This window comes from Toxotes jaculatrix, chromosome 21, assembly GCF_017976425.1.
Source record: "Toxotes jaculatrix isolate fToxJac2 chromosome 21, fToxJac2.pri, whole genome shotgun sequence".
Lineage (NCBI taxonomy): Eukaryota > Metazoa > Chordata > Actinopteri > Toxotidae > Toxotes > Toxotes jaculatrix.
In genome coordinates, this window is record NC_054414.1 from 4,624,113 (window position 1) to 4,639,360 (window position 15,248).

The 15,248-nt window shown below is 41.9% G+C and overlaps 2 protein-coding genes and 3 non-coding genes across 5 annotated transcripts; 2 read left to right on the plus strand and 3 right to left on the minus strand.

The window, feature by feature from the left end:
• The first annotated feature begins 118 nt into the window (after positions 1 to 118).
• Positions 119 to 190, plus strand: trnaq-cug. Its single transcript has one exon. It is a non-coding gene; the product is annotated as a tRNA-Gln (tRNA).
• A 193-nt stretch (positions 191 to 383) lies between these two features.
• mrpl58 (mitochondrial ribosomal protein L58) lies at positions 384 to 2,144 on the plus strand. Its single transcript, XM_041029610.1, has 6 exons — positions 384 to 545; positions 1,023 to 1,047; positions 1,148 to 1,207; positions 1,359 to 1,441; positions 1,615 to 1,784; positions 1,892 to 2,144. The coding sequence occupies exons 1-6, from the start codon at positions 384 to 386 to the stop codon at positions 1,974 to 1,976; spliced, it is 585 nt and encodes a 194-aa protein (XP_040885544.1). The 3' UTR covers positions 1,977 to 2,144.
• Positions 2,145 to 2,209: 65 nt separating this feature from the next.
• Positions 2,210 to 2,281, minus strand: trnam-cau. The gene has a single exon. It is a non-coding gene; the product is annotated as a tRNA-Met (tRNA).
• A 381-nt stretch (positions 2,282 to 2,662) lies between these two features.
• On the minus strand, positions 2,663 to 2,735 carry trnar-ucg. Its single transcript has one exon. It is a non-coding gene; the product is annotated as a tRNA-Arg (tRNA).
• A 526-nt stretch (positions 2,736 to 3,261) lies between these two features.
• LOC121175773 (cerebellar degeneration-related protein 2-like) lies at positions 3,262 to 14,085 on the minus strand. The gene is made up of 6 exons (XM_041029607.1): positions 13,732 to 14,085; positions 7,877 to 7,989; positions 7,284 to 7,432; positions 7,037 to 7,201; positions 6,742 to 6,949; positions 3,262 to 6,454 (listed from the first exon to the last, which is right to left on the minus strand). Exons 1-6 carry the CDS (start codon positions 13,808 to 13,810, stop codon positions 5,687 to 5,689), a joined length of 1,482 nt encoding a protein of 493 aa, XP_040885541.1. The 5' UTR covers positions 13,811 to 14,085; the 3' UTR covers positions 3,262 to 5,686.
• Positions 14,086 to 15,248: the final 1,163 nt, after the last annotated feature.

Here is a 15,248-nt window from a genome sequence, read left to right on the forward strand (position 1 = left end):
ATAGTCTGCACTAAAATGTCTTCATTGATCATGATTAAAGAATACTTTAAGATATCCTGTATAACTGCACGGTTATGGTTTTCTTTCATATGCAGAGCTACGAATTTTTCTAACATGTGGTTCCATGGTGTAATGGTTAGCACTCTGGACTCTGAATCCAGCGATCCGAGTTCAAATCTCGGTGGAACCTGAATTTTTTTTTCCATTAGACCATTGACCACAAGGTTTACCCAAGATATTTATTGTATCAATAGAATGCAACAGTATGCAAGGCTCCCCACACAAAAAACTAAAAAAAAAAACAAAAACAAAAATAAAACAAAACAAGTTCCTCTTTACAAATTGCGTTGATTGCTCACCGGCCATAACGACGTCACACCAACATGGCGGCACGCATAGCACGACAGTCCTATTTACTTTGTCGTAGCGCAGGAATAAACGTGATTCCACGGCAGGTAAAACCGAAGACTGTTGTAATAAGAGACATTAACAGCTCTTTACAGCCGACTGCTAGTTATGGGACTCGGGAAACAGACACTACACAGGTTAGTGAAATTTCACTAGATGCAGACTTCGTCTGTCTTGTATGAAGAATGTCACATCAAACTTCCTTACAAACTGGACATGTAAAATAATGCACACCAGTATTGTGGTTAAACCAAATAAACATCACATTTACTACCAGTGCCTGGCTGAACATTCCAGCTATATCACAAATTTGAAGGCCAGAAGGTACAGACTCAGGAGAGAGAGCCAAAGGAGTATCATATAATGCAGGGGTGGAAATAATAGCATATCATCCCATTAGCTGAATTAGACACTGAGTGTGCAGCACTAAGCTTTTCCCTTCTCAAAACTCCAGAGGTCGTGGTTGTGGTGATGATAATGATGAGATGAGAACAAATCAATAAATGAAAATCCACAAAATTGTGTAAATGTACAGTGTCATAGATGATGTCTTCAACAGTACAATCGACTTATGTCCTTGATGTACAGTAAAGCATTTATTTTCCATTTTTCAGGACACTGAAGTGCACATTCCAGTGGGTAAATACAAATCTGTTTTCACTAAAGCAGAATAAGTAAGTATTTTCATTTCTCTTTTTGTATTTTTTTCATAATATTGTTTTCTCCTTCTGACCTTTAGACCGTCTGACAGTATCTTACAGCAGAAGCAGTGGTCCTGGTGGTCAGCATGTCAATAAAGGTTCTCAAAAGTTTATGATTTAAAAAAAAAGAAGCTCCTTTGTAGATTATAGGGATAATAACATACATGCCAAAGTGAGAAGTGACTCCTGACAGCCTGTACAAGGTCGTGCATTTGTTCTGTGGTGTAATCATTTCATCTCAATCCACAGTCAGCACAAAAGCAGAGGTCCGATTCCATGTGCAAACAGCAGACTGGATCCCACAAGATGTACGACAGAAAATCTTTGAAACGGTTTGTTTTCAAATACTGTGGAATCAGGAAAATACTGGAGTTGTTGATGACGTTTGGCCACTTTTTTTGCCAGCTTCCTCACCGCCTTTGACTTTTAAAAATTACGTGGAAATATTGCTATTTGAAAAGTCTGTATTTCCCAAAAACATTACTAATACTAATTTTCTCCACAGAACAAAAACCGCATCAATAAGGCTGGAGAGCTGCTGGTGACCTCAGAGCTGAGCAGGAGTCAGCAGAGGAACCTTTCTGACTGTATACAGAAGATTTCCGCCATCATAGCTGAGGCCAGCAAGAAGCCACACGAACCGACAGCAGAAGACATAGCTCTCAGGGCAGCCAGGTATCACCTAATAGCAGAGCACATTGTTTTCTACCTTGATTATAAATGTGTCCTATGTGTGCCTTTAATGTGAAATGTGTTCATTTCTTATATGTTTCAATGTGCAGGTTACAGAAGAGGAACAAAGAGCGACTCAAACAGAAGAAGGTCAATTCAGCAATCAAGCAGAGCAGACGAGTGGATTTTGACTGACTGTTGTGTTTCTACCTCCCATGACTGTTTTGTCAATAATTTCATATAAATTGTGTTTTGTCATTAATGTTGTGTAAAATAAAGTTAGCTGATTTTTTTTCATTTGTAAATAGCAAGACTTTGCAGACCAGTGTAAGGTGTAAAGGAAACAATAAATTATCTATTTAAACTGCAGCAGACACATCGGTGAACGGTCTGTCAGAAGCTGTTAGTAAACCGAAAACAAAAACATTTAGCAGAGGATGGTTTCGATCCATCGACCTCTGGGTTATGGGCCCAGCACGCTTCCGCTGCGCCACTCTGCTCCCACGTATAATACATCTAAAACAGTCGCCTTTAGCGTTACACGTGTGAATTTTTGTATTGACTTGCATGTATTTTGTATGTTTTAACGTGATCTATATTTAAGCCACTGTTGTTGTTTCTTTAACCGAGAGGCTATATTTAATACCTGAAAGGTAATGTTAGATAACCTAGCTAAATGCGGGTTAGCCAGGGTTAACGTAACGCTAGCGTTAGCTCGCAACAACTGTTACGCAGATGCATGTTACCATTGATTCGTGGGTACGTGACGAGCCAACGGTAGTATGTGTTAGTGAAACAAAAATGCAACAAAAAAGGTTTTTGTTTAGGCTACGCTGTACAAGCAGTTTAAAAGTATTAACTAGCTGCTCAAGCACAAAATGCGACCACGAAGGGACTCGAACCCTCAATCTTCTGATCCGAAGTCAGACGCCTTATCCATTAGGCCACGCGGTCGGATCGACAAACATCAAGCTGCGTACTGTACAAATACCTCGATACGAATTCTATAAAGTTTATACATGTGGCAAAGTCCCACCTAGGTGCTTTTTACTTCCTTGTTAGTGTTCAGTTTAAATTATGTCTTCATTCTTGAATACATATGTTCTGTTTAAAAACGCCAAGCACAACTGAAACAAATGTGGAACAAACAATTACTGGTGTGGTCTGTGTAGTTGGATGAGATTATCCAGCCTTCACCTATGCCAGCCTTAGATACATGGATACCAACACTAATTGCTGTAGTGGTGGTTTCACTGGCTTCTGTATAATAATTCTATTCTTATCAATAGAATTTTTTTATGTGTAGCAGATAAGTTCTATTCAAGTGCTGTGATCACAGCATCATTGCAAATGAAAATATTCGTAACAACATGTCTATGTTCATAACTAAGGTGTCATTTCCACAGTATGAATATTTTATGAATATTTTTCTTTCCCCTTTCCACTCAGTGATAATTACAATAAATAAAATAACACATGATGCATTATATCAGTGCTTTATTAGCAGGGTAAAGTAGGTCTTAGTAAAAAAAAATAGGACATGAACTAATACCAGACCAGACTAAACTCTAATGCCAGTATGTTCTTAACTAATAATGCACACGTAAATAAAGCAAATTAAATTTGTTTATTCTGACAATATGTTAGTAACATTCACATACAGGACCTTAAAAAGTAAATTAAAAAAATATTAAACATTCACACACACAAATAAATACACACAATACAAGTTCATATTAGCTATCCTAAATATGTAAGAGATGAGGCATCAAACATTTTCAAGTGCAATAGGTAAGACATTACAGTACAGAAACCTCATGAGCCTTTGTAAAATGACAACAGACTCTGGTTTGGCATCTGGTTTGTCTACGCTAACACATAATCCTCCCTCCTCATTACACTTGAATCATTCTAACAGACGTGAGCACCAACCTCAAATGCACTTTACACGCCAGTTATCACAGTTAAGTTGCTGCGACTGTAACTTAACCTTTACTTCACCAGGAGCTCACAGGATTCATTTTTCTTCTGTACCAAGTTTCAGAAAAACATCCATCCTCCGTACTGTTTTTACACACTTAGCCTCAAAACACGCATGTGGGTTCCTCAGGCGTCAGCTGTGCCTCATGTGAAAGGTTTCAAGCTTTGTTATGCCTTAAATTTTACAGAAGAATCAGATATAAAATATTAGCAGTAATAACATTCATTATAGCAAAGGTTTATACATAAGAGGTTACCCAGAAAAAAGGCATCTGTATTGTATACTGTGAAAAAAGGTGCAATATATTTGCAGGTTAGTTTTATAGTTTGGTAAGACTGCAAGGTGTTAGACAAAGCCCTGGTTTGAAGCCTTATATTGGTTACAGTGCTACTATGCAGCGTGTCCGTCTATCTGCTGACACAAAGAAAACAGTCCCAACACTTGAATTTAAAAAAAGGAATATCTCATTCTCATTTTCTTTAAAAAGGATCCACCTGTGTGTGTGTGTTTTTTTGTTTTACAAATGTTCATGCTGACCTCATTCAGTAGACTTTTTTTTAATAACACTTTCCTCAACAAACAAAAATGCTTATACGCTATATGGTGCAAAGACTGATCCCATTTACTTCAGTCTTCTCAGGATTTTTATATTCTCCATGATGAGTGTCCACAATGTCCAGAAACAGTGAAAACAACAATCTGCACAGATTGGCCTTGGCTCTGAGACAGCAGCTTTTTAACATTTAGTGGAAGCATCACTTCTACATATTAAAAACCTCAGTGGGTCAAAACTGATCATCTAAAATGAAAATAAATTTGTTTCACATACTGTAGATTTATTACTCAGTACTATGATTAAATAGCAATGCTTCTTGTATTTCATTGGGCAAGTTTATTTTTGACTCAACGGCCTGTTGTAGTCTGTATGAAGACCCACTTCAGTATTCTTAAGAGGGATGAAGTGATTTTAACACAGTGGAGAGAGAATTTAATTTCTAAATGTAAATTAAATTTCCAGTCTGGGTTGGTTTCCTTAAGTTTCACGGTTCCCCCTTTTCACCTGATCCCCAGAAGCTACAGCAAGCAGCTGGTTACCTTAACTTAACTTAGCATAAAAAATAGAAGCATTCATATTCCTCCTGACAGACATGACAGTGGTATTGATCAAAATCCCTGGAAGGAAAGCAAATAAATTAATTTCCAAGAATGTCAAACTACTCCTCAAACTTCATGATCACACACACAGAATGGTGCACGATAGTAGCAACATCCTCCAGACTAAAGGCTTATTTCAATTCTGAACAGTGTTAATCTGTGATTATATGTAATGGTAGCACCTCAAGTTCTTTCTTGAGACAGACAGCACTGTGGCCTGAGAGGATCAATCTTTGCCTTTCTTAATCTAATTATACAAATGTTAGTAGAGTCCATTACAGTTAACTTAACAGATACAGCTCATGTTAATTTTAGATTTCCACTCATGTTTCTTGTCAGAGATGCAATTTTCTTGTGAAGCTTTAAAGTTTAGTGCACTTGTGAGGCTCATGAGAGGCATATTGCTATCATTGTGTTATTGTGGTATATGCCTACGGTTATAAGGCAGTGAAGCCAGTATATATTTAGAAGGAACACTGAATAAAAGACTATGAGGGTGTTGATCTTGAACTAGTTCTTAACAATTCCATTTCATTTTTTTTTTTTTTTGATCACATGCAAATCAGATTCTCATGTATGCTGGAAGGTTTCAGGTCTGGATTAAAACCATGCAGCCTCATTTGACTTCAGTTAAATTGAACTGTACTTGAATTTAGCAGTTTTCCCAAATAGCACCCTCTTTAAAAATGTTTACACCAAAACCCCTGTCCACACATTATACACGGAAAGAGCACATCATCATCCTCTTTACAGCCAAGCAGTGGAACCATTAGTGTTTGCTAGATTTGCCAGATTTCCCGGATTTGCCAGCTTTAGCAGCTTTGGTAGCTTTGATGTCCATCTTGGTCTTCTGGATACGAGAGAAGATCTCCTTAAAAAGGGCCTTGTATTCTGGTGTGTTCTGTCCAAGCCGTTTATCCACCGCCTCCACCTGCTTGCTGATGCTCTCGATGGCCTCGGGGGTGGAGGGCGACTGAGTAGGGGTAGGGGGTGGCACCGGGGTGGGGCCCATGGCACAGTCTTTCATGGATGGGTCTCGGGAGACTGGTCGGGAAGTCTGGACCTCAGCGTGACACAGGCTCTCCTCGTGGCGTCTGCACTTCCCTAACAGCTCCTCATATTTCTCCAGTAAGGCATGGTACTGCTCATCCACCTCCCTGAGGATGGACATCCCTCTCTTCCTCACGCTGTTGGCGTGGAGGGCGTAGCTTCCTCTCCTGCGGCCGGACGCGTCTCGGGCCACGATGGCGTTGAGCGCCGTGTCGCTGCAGCTTTTCCTCACAGGGCTGGACTCAGGTAACGCCTCACCACCGACACCCCTTCCACCTTCAGTTTCCTCCCTCACCCCTCCTCCCGTCTCCCCGACCTCCACTTCCAGGAAGGTGTCAGTCTCCGGGGTGCTATTGAGGACAGTCTGGGTGAGAGCCACGCCATCGTCCTCGCTGCTCAGCAGGAAAGTCCGAGCTCGACGTAGCTGCTGCAGCTCCTGTAGCTCCACCTCCAGCTCCCGTACTCTCGCCTGGCAGCCCTCAGCATCCTAAAAATGAAGACAAAGACACATTTGGTGGACTTTTGAGACAATAATAGTTCTTGCTTTGTAACTACCAATCAGTGAACACATTTAGATAGATAGATAGACTTTATTAATCCCAGAGGGAAATTAGTTGTAAATTAAATATTTACTGCCCTTTTCTATTAATTCTTTTCCACATAATCCTGCAGTAACTGATTTTTGTTTGATTTTAGATGTATTTTGGTGGGCGTCCCCTGCCCGTGTACCAAAAATATTCAGTCTGGCATATTGTGTATGATTCTTCACCGAACCTGGACCCGCGTCTGCAGCCGTGAGAACTCTGCAAGTAGGAGGTTGCACTCTCTCTCCACCCCCTCCCTACGCCCCCTCTCAGTCCGGATGGCTGCCCTCAGGGCCGACACTGCTTCCCTCAGGTGCTGGTTCTCTTCTTCGAATGGTTGACGCTTTACATCCACGCTAAAGCTCTCAGCCCTGCCCACGACAAACTCATCCTCATACCTGGAAACGTGGCACAAATACAGAGCTAGTTTCTTCCATTGCCCCCTGCCCTCGTCTTTTGTAGGCTGTGGAAAAACAAACAAGTACCTTGGTGCTGTGCAAAGCTCCCTCAGGCAAGGGAATGAGTGGATGGTCTTGCGTCGTTCCCTCTTCTCCCTCCTGACTCGGAGCTGCTCCATGGAGCGAAGCTGCTCCACCTGCCCTGAAAGAGACTCCACCTGGTTCTGCAAAGTCTCAATGGTCCCTGTTAACCTGGTACAGGAGGAAGAGCACATGTTTAGGAAGGAAAGGAGGACGTAGCAGTAAAGAAAGTAAAACTACCAGGCCCTCTCACCTCTCTATCTTTTGCTGCGAGGTCTTGCTGTCCGTCACGAGTGTGTGGTTGGTGCGCTCCAGCTCTCTGGCAGTCCCGTCCAGCTGCTCGTACACTTTGGCGTGCTGCTCGTTCATGTCCCGGAGAACCTCCAGCTGTTTCGATAGGTACTGTCACACACAAAAAAAACTATACACAGTGAACTTACAGACAAATCCACACAGAGTAACAACATTCTTAGAAGAAAAGCAGGGAGACAACAAGAGCTTTCACTGGCCATCAGCAGAATTTGGCTTTGCTTTTCCAATTATATGTAATTAATGTGATTATTATTTATTAAATATTTGGTCAGATTTATCACCCTGCTTAGTGTGAGTTAATCTACTACAATTTAATTTATTAATTAATGATTTATTGCTTTTGTTCTGGAGTTTTCAATCACTACCACATGAACTTCATCTGCAGATGGAGTTTGGCAGTGGTAGAGGAATTATAGATGTTTAAATCTCTGTGACTGTGAAGAATGTGAATTTGATTGAAAGCCCCAGAACAGCTACTAAAAGGATTTGACAGTCCCATTTAGGGCAGGCTCTCATGAGCTCCGTCATTCATACCTCAATCTCCTGCACTTGCTCTTCATTAGTGATGTACATCTGCTGCAAGGAGTCCTCCAGCTCCTTGTTCCGCTCCAGCAGAGTCTTTCCCAGCTCTGCTGCCAAGTGGAGGTCTGGAAATCGGAAAGAAATCGAGAAAGAGATGAAGACATCAGTCATCATTAGTGCAGAAAGAGAGCTGTGGATGGAGAAAGATGGATACAAAGTGTGAAAGAAGGGATAGGGGAAAAAGAAGGACAGGGAGAGGTGGGGGGGACAGATGAACACAAAAGGTAGGAATATTTGAGGCATCTTTCCTATAAAAAAGGAAATGGTGGAAGAGTAAAAATAGGAGAGGAAGGATTCAGATTCAGAGGACAAGAAGAAAGGGAGAAGAGGACATACTGCAGCCGCACAATTCAGATTACCCTCTGTCAGGATTAATAGAGCACATTGTTCTATTTTAGGCGAGGTTATAACAGGGTCTGAAACAGAATGATGAAAGGGTCCATCACGGCATCTCAGTCTGCACTGGAGTGTTTCAATTATAGAGCTAAGAGAGCAGGAGGACAGAGAGACACTACTCCTCCCTGCAGCATGTCTCCCTGCAGGCCCTCCTCTCTCCACTGACTGAATATGAAGGTCAGAGATTATTTGGAGAGACACCTCTCCACTGAGATTAGGGCAGGAATAGGCTGAGATTCAACATGCTGGGATGCCTGAGGCAAATTTACATTTCATGTGTTATATAAAAGTGCAAGAATGACAGTGAATCTGAAAAAAAAAAAAAATCACAGTCATTTCCGACACCAGCCTCTGCACCACACTCTTCTGTTTTTATTTACGCTTCCAGACAAATGCACCTCCAGAGTAAGATGAGTCACTGTCATCTGTCTTTATTCTAAATGTGGCTAAGGCTCTGACTCAGCAGCACTGATGGCCTACGTCGTTGGGTCTGAGTCAGCAAAATGCGGTTTGTGATCTCGCAAAAAGAAAGCGAGGGGACCAGAGCGAGGGACCAGCTAATGAAGTCATCTCTCATGCAGTGCTGGCTTTGACTTTAAAAATGAACAGCGATCACTAAGACTGATGTCAGGCCTAAAGCAATCGTCTGCATGATTTTAGCTTATCACAGATAATGTATTGTTATCTGTGTAGAAGTACCACGAACGTGGAGTACGGAAATGCCAAAGGTTTGTGGTCATTCAGAAATGTGGTCTATGTTTGTTTAAGTTAATAAATGATTACTGATCAATAAACTGTTCAGATTTTTTCTCTGTCAAAAGTTAATATTGGTTGTAGCTTCAAAAATCATCATTGACTGCATGTTGTGTAATAATGCTCCTCTTCCTCCTGGCACCTGGTCCTGTCCTCACCTCCTCCAATTAGACTAATGAGTAACAAGCTAAGCAAACGTTTTCCAGCAGCTCCATATGGACCCATTCACACACTTCCCTCTGTGCTGATAGTATAATGAATTCCTGCGGGGCCCCTGGCAATCAGCCCGCTCAGGTACCACTGAACGGATCCTCAGACCGCGCTGGAGCGAGTCCAGCCAGCCTCTTTCTGTTAGGACAGATCACTAGAAACGCTCTGTGGGAAGTGTGCAGCTCTAACCATTGAATTAACATCTGTCACCCTAAACACGAGCAGCCCATGAGATGTTCTTACCAATAACTGAGGAAATTCTCTTTGAATTTTCATTTTAATTTTGTACATTTTTAACTTCTAATGCATCTGATGAACTAGTTCACATGTCACACCTGAGAAGAGCAACATGTCTAACAGCTATGATCTGTGGCCTGATATCACCATCAAACATTGAAGCCATCAAGACCATATTTACATTCTTAAGTCACATGATGTCGACTGAGGTAGCTCCATGACAACTGAGCTGACTGAGGAAGACCATGAGATGTGACTGGACTCAATATCAGAGGACAAAAGACAAATATATACTTTTAAATTCGTTAAGATGGCAACATGTGGTTATTAGATACGTGCTATTAATAATAATATAATCTATAAGTAGTTATTTTTATTTTAACCACACATAAGAGGACTGTGGACGTGAAAGGCGTCTCTGATAGTGACGAGCACAGAGGGAATTTACTCAGTTCCATTCAGCTCTGTGGAATTTAACAGTGTTTTTCAATCTAAAACCAAATACCACCAAAAAAAAAAAACAGACAGCCCAGACACTGTTAGAAAAAAGAGGAGGAGGAGTGAAGAAGAGAAGGAAGAAAACAAAGTGAGAGTGGGAGAGGGGAGCAGAGCCAATCAATAGAGCTCACTGCACAGGCAAACAACTTGGCGAGTCGATACTTTGCCACAGATAACTGTCTGTTTGCTCCAGACAGACCTGAGGCTCGACCTGCGCAGGATGAAACCCCTGAGGCTGGAACTCAGACGTAATCACATCATGTATGAAGAGCACATTTCCTGCATGCTCCAGAAAACCTAGCTAAGACCAGGCTGGGAAGTGTGTTCGTCAGCGAGTTCAGAGAACTGCGCACAGTAAAAACAAGGGCAGTGTTCAGGTTTTAAACCTGCAGACAGTCTTTGTAAGAATCAGTGGATATGTGCACATACACACAGACATACTCATCAATATACTGTACGGGGTGATCTCTTCCACAGACAGTGCTGTGTTGGTAGGTGCACAGCACCCTTGAGATTCACTGGAATGTGGGAAAACAAGACGTCTCCTCTTCTTCTTTTCCTGTGCTGCAGACCAGACTTGTGAACAAAAACCATTCCAGAAACATTCAGTGGCCAGAAACTAATTATTTACTGCTATGGCAGAGAAATGTTCTGTATTATAAACTGCCCTAATGCATGATATGTTCCAATGCAGTAAAATTTAGCAGTATCTTTATAGTCCACACTGAGACCTTTGCTCTTAAATACCCTGTTATTGGGCAGCATAAACACTTACTGAGCTGTAACAGGAGCATTTAACCAGTGGAGGAAGCCTCTCATCAGATCTAAGTTAAGCCAACAAGCCTCAGTCTCAGCTGGTAGAGCCACGTATTTGCTTCTTCTCTGAGCCAGCGGCGGCTCTGGCTAACACACAAAAGGTCCCAAACAAAGAAGCATCCTAATTACATGTCTGCAGCATATTTCTCATCTTTTCTGCTAAGACTTGAAATGTGAGCTGTAACTAAAGTATAACCAGCTTTTACATTCCACAGGAGGACGTGCCTTTCCACATCTGACATTTGCAACATTTTCACAGAAATGAAGAGTTTCTTGGGGTTTTTTTTACTGATTTTTCTGGAGATCCATCACCACAACTGTGACACTAATAAAAGCTAACAAAAACACTCACAGAGCACAAACCATCACTGAGGATGCACAATCAAGTTTTTTAATGCAACAATTGCAATTTAAATTCACCGTGCTGCTGCGGCACCATGTTCAGGCAACGTACCGTCAAATTTTATGGGATGGATCAGAGTTAATATGTGCAACTCAGACTGGTCAGCCTGCCAGTGATTCCTTCATGACAACAACATACTGTAACACAATGACAGTGGTGTCCCTCTCTGAAGGACTCGTGGCATCCTTAAATGTCACACGGCCAAAATTGATCTCAGACAGTCAGGACTCTGAGGCTCTGAAAGGTCTGACATTCTCTCTGCTCCGTCAAACTCACAGGCTCTGTGTGGACACACACATGAAGACACACTTCCACACCAGCCATTTTAACATTTCGGTCGTTTCAGTCCTCTGCTCTGCTTTCTTTTTGATTCCCTCTCTCTTTTGAAGTCTTCCTTCTTCTCCATCTCCCGAAACAAAGACTACTGAAGGTCTATTTTTGTCCCCAGGTCCTCTGAAGTGTGACACTTTGAGCACAGGAAAGAAGGTGTCTAATAAATCCATTACGTCTTGACTGCAGACACATGCATGTTTGTGTGCGCATATGTGTTTCCAGTAAAATAAAATCTCTGCATCAGCACCCTTCCATCTCAGCCGACGGAAATGTGCCATTATAAGTTCTTGGCAGGAAGACAAATGATGGAGAGATGATGAGAGACAGGAAATGAAGTAAATGATCTAGAGGACAACAATCAATCTTTTGTCTTTGATGGCTGAGGAGTCATTTTTTAGAAAATGTAAAAGATTTCCAGGCATATATTCCAGAGATTGATCCTAAATTTAAGACAGTATCATGTTTACTGACTTTCTTTAACTGTTAGGCTGTTGGTCATACAATGCATAATATATGTGATTTTAATTAATATTATTAAATATGGTGATAAACTGGCTAATAAATATCTTTGCAGAGGTTTAGTCCAGAGCAGTATACAAAGTGTGACCTTGTCTAAATTATAGTTTCCTGTTTGACTGGCTGCTTTTAGTTCCTTAGAACTGGAATATAAAAAGCCAGTGTTCATTTATATGGAAATAAGCTGATACCAAGTCCATCTGACATAACAGAAGCCTGGTGTACTCTGTATCACTGCTGGAAACCTTTTAAAGGCTTGTTACATGCTCAACTGAATTGGCTTTTCTTTTAACTCTCTCAAACTAAACATATTAAAATGTTAGGACGGTGAATGACAGAGACGGATGTAAATCAGACAGTCAGCTGCACAGCTGTGATGGATTCACATGTAATGCTACCACACAGAGCAGGTGGCCTCAATGGAAAGGCAGAGGGTAATTAGCTGAGTCTGAATTAGGTTAATTAGACAAAGACTCGTGAGCGAAACCTGCTGCTGGATGGTTTCTGCAAGATTTTTACTTCAGTCAGAGTTACGCACACTTGAGCTGCAACAATCAGTCAATTAATCGACCGATCACCCGACAGGGAATTTATTGCCGACACTTTTGATGGTTGTTTAATAATTTTAGTCACATTTTCAAGCAACAGCTGCAAAGATTTGATGGTTCCAGCTTCTCAGGTGTGTTTTTTATAGACCTAAAGATTCGTTCATTCATTCACCGAAAAAAACATTCTGCAATTTAAACACTAATGAAAACAAACACTGCAGTTGAAATCTGTAGGTATGAAACAGGAAATACAAAAACATGGATAAACCTTGACATATAATTTCCAAGTACGGCAGAGGATTAGGGCCATGTGGGGAAAAAAATTAGGATTCTGATTTTCAACTCAGTTTTATTACTATTTTTTTCCCTCGTAGCCGTAATCCTCTGATGTATTCAAGGCATCAAACTCAACCATACACCAAACTCAACACCAAATCTTATCTCACTTTAATATCATTGCTTATCTTGTGTACTCAAGCTTCACATGCCCTTGAAATAATGAATACACTGTTTCAGTGCACACAATTAGGCCCTGTACTGTGAAACTACACACTAAAATAAAGGGTGTCCATCAGTTTGTCTCAGAACCCAAGCTGACATCTCCAAGCTGTTTGTGTCCAACCAACAGTCCAAAACCCATACACACTCAACTTGCAGAGAAATAAAGCAGATCAAATTCAATTCTGTCAATCGACTAATTGACTAACAGCTGCAGCATTTTAAAAAATCTAAATGTCACTTCACCTGTTTTTATTAATCTTTTAGTGATGTTAAATCTTTCATAAACTGCAGCCTGATAACACTGTCACTGAGTATCTCCCTTCTCTGTCTGATGCTGACCGGTCCCTGCAGTACAAGGCCCAGTTTGGCATGCTTTCAATGCATTGTTGTCAAAGAAGCACCGTGTGCATATTAGAAACTACTTCAGTGTCAAACTGACTGCACTGAGATGGAGGAGAGAGCTCTGAAGGACATCTCTGTGGCCGCTTAACATGACAGAGAGCCTTTGTTAAGCGGAGGCCGGCTGACCGTCCGGCGCCAGCAGCTGACAGTGCAGGATGCTGCGGGCAGGGAGGATGGTGGATGTCTTGTCTTACCCTGCTCCAGGTCCTGCTGGTCGTACCACGGCTCTTCCTCTTCGGTCACGAATTCTTCCATTCTCCCTGAGCTTAGCATGGGTGACCCCCTCCTCCTGAACCCGGGAAAACCGCAGGAACAAGCCTCTGTGTCTGAACAATAGAGCTCCAGCGGGCAGGATCCTCCAGAAGGCAGCAGCCGCTCCTTGAAGCTGGAGCTGCGCGCAGGCTTTTTTTCCAGTCAGGGAGTGTTGTGTTGTGTGCTGTGCTGTGGCTCTACGTGTTTCCTCTTTCCTTCCTCTCCTCCGTGCTTCCTCGGTCACTCCCACCTCTCCATCTCATCCCCCACATCCGCTCGGCACCGGCCCATCCCGGTGCTCAGACCCGCCGCCGCTGCCGCTGCTGCTGCAGAGGATCCTCCGACGTGGCAGCGATGTTGCAACAACAGCGCTTCCTCTCTCCCTGTTTTTCAGCCGCACGCTCATGATGCCTTCGCGTGCCGCTCGTAATCGTAAATAAAACCGCTTTGTTGCCGCTTGTCAAGCTCCCGGTCAAGTGCGCCCTCTAGATTTCTATACATGTAAAGGTAACATGAGGCCATTAATTTAGACCCATTAATTATAAAGACGCATTGGCTGAAAGGCAACCCCTACGGAAGAGGAGTAGGGTCACATGTAGAAAATAAAAAGAAAACTAGGATTCCTACTTTAAATTCACAATTCTGACTTTCCTTTTTTTCTACATATGGCCCTAATCCTATTCCGTAGCAACCAGATAATGCGTTATGAAACTAAAATTTCAGACAGCACCTAAACGCCGCATTAGCAGCACAGGCCTGCAAATTGAGAACCTCTAAAATGCATTAAGGTTAATCTCACTGACCAAATGTTTGATACATACTGAGGGAATATAGCAGTGTAACCAAAGGCACAGTTGTCCTAACCCTTGGCCCTACTGAACACAGCATGCCCATGGGTGGGAAGCCAGTGAGGGATCATTTACTTTTTGCAACTAGTGATTTTTACTGGTTCGCCTGTCGAGAGTCCACATCAAAACAGAGAATAAAGGAGTGTAAACACAACCACATCAAGCTGTGCAGTCAATACAAGACATAGCCTGATAATGTACAATACATCCATCCATCCATGTGCTGAAGAAATGCTGGGTTGAACAGTGCTGACAGTTTGTGGAGGCTTGATGCTGAACTGATTAGTAAATCCTCAACACTTACGTTCAGCACATGGTAATGTGTGTATGAATTATTCTGAGGTAACTCACACATTAGTGCATCCAAATAGTGTGCACTGACAACTGCAGGCCTGTCTTTCATATTAGTGTACAAGCTATTCTGCTCCTTGTTGTAGATCCTGTGTAGTCTGGAAAACAGATGCTTCCGGTTTGAATCTAAAGTAATCAGCTAAGTTTTATACAACTGTGAAAATCTGAAAGTTTTTCTGTTCTGAGCAAAATCCATGGCAACCAAAACCAAACATTCCTCCAGATGGTGCTCTGTTTTGTACCTTCCAAAAAATTATGAA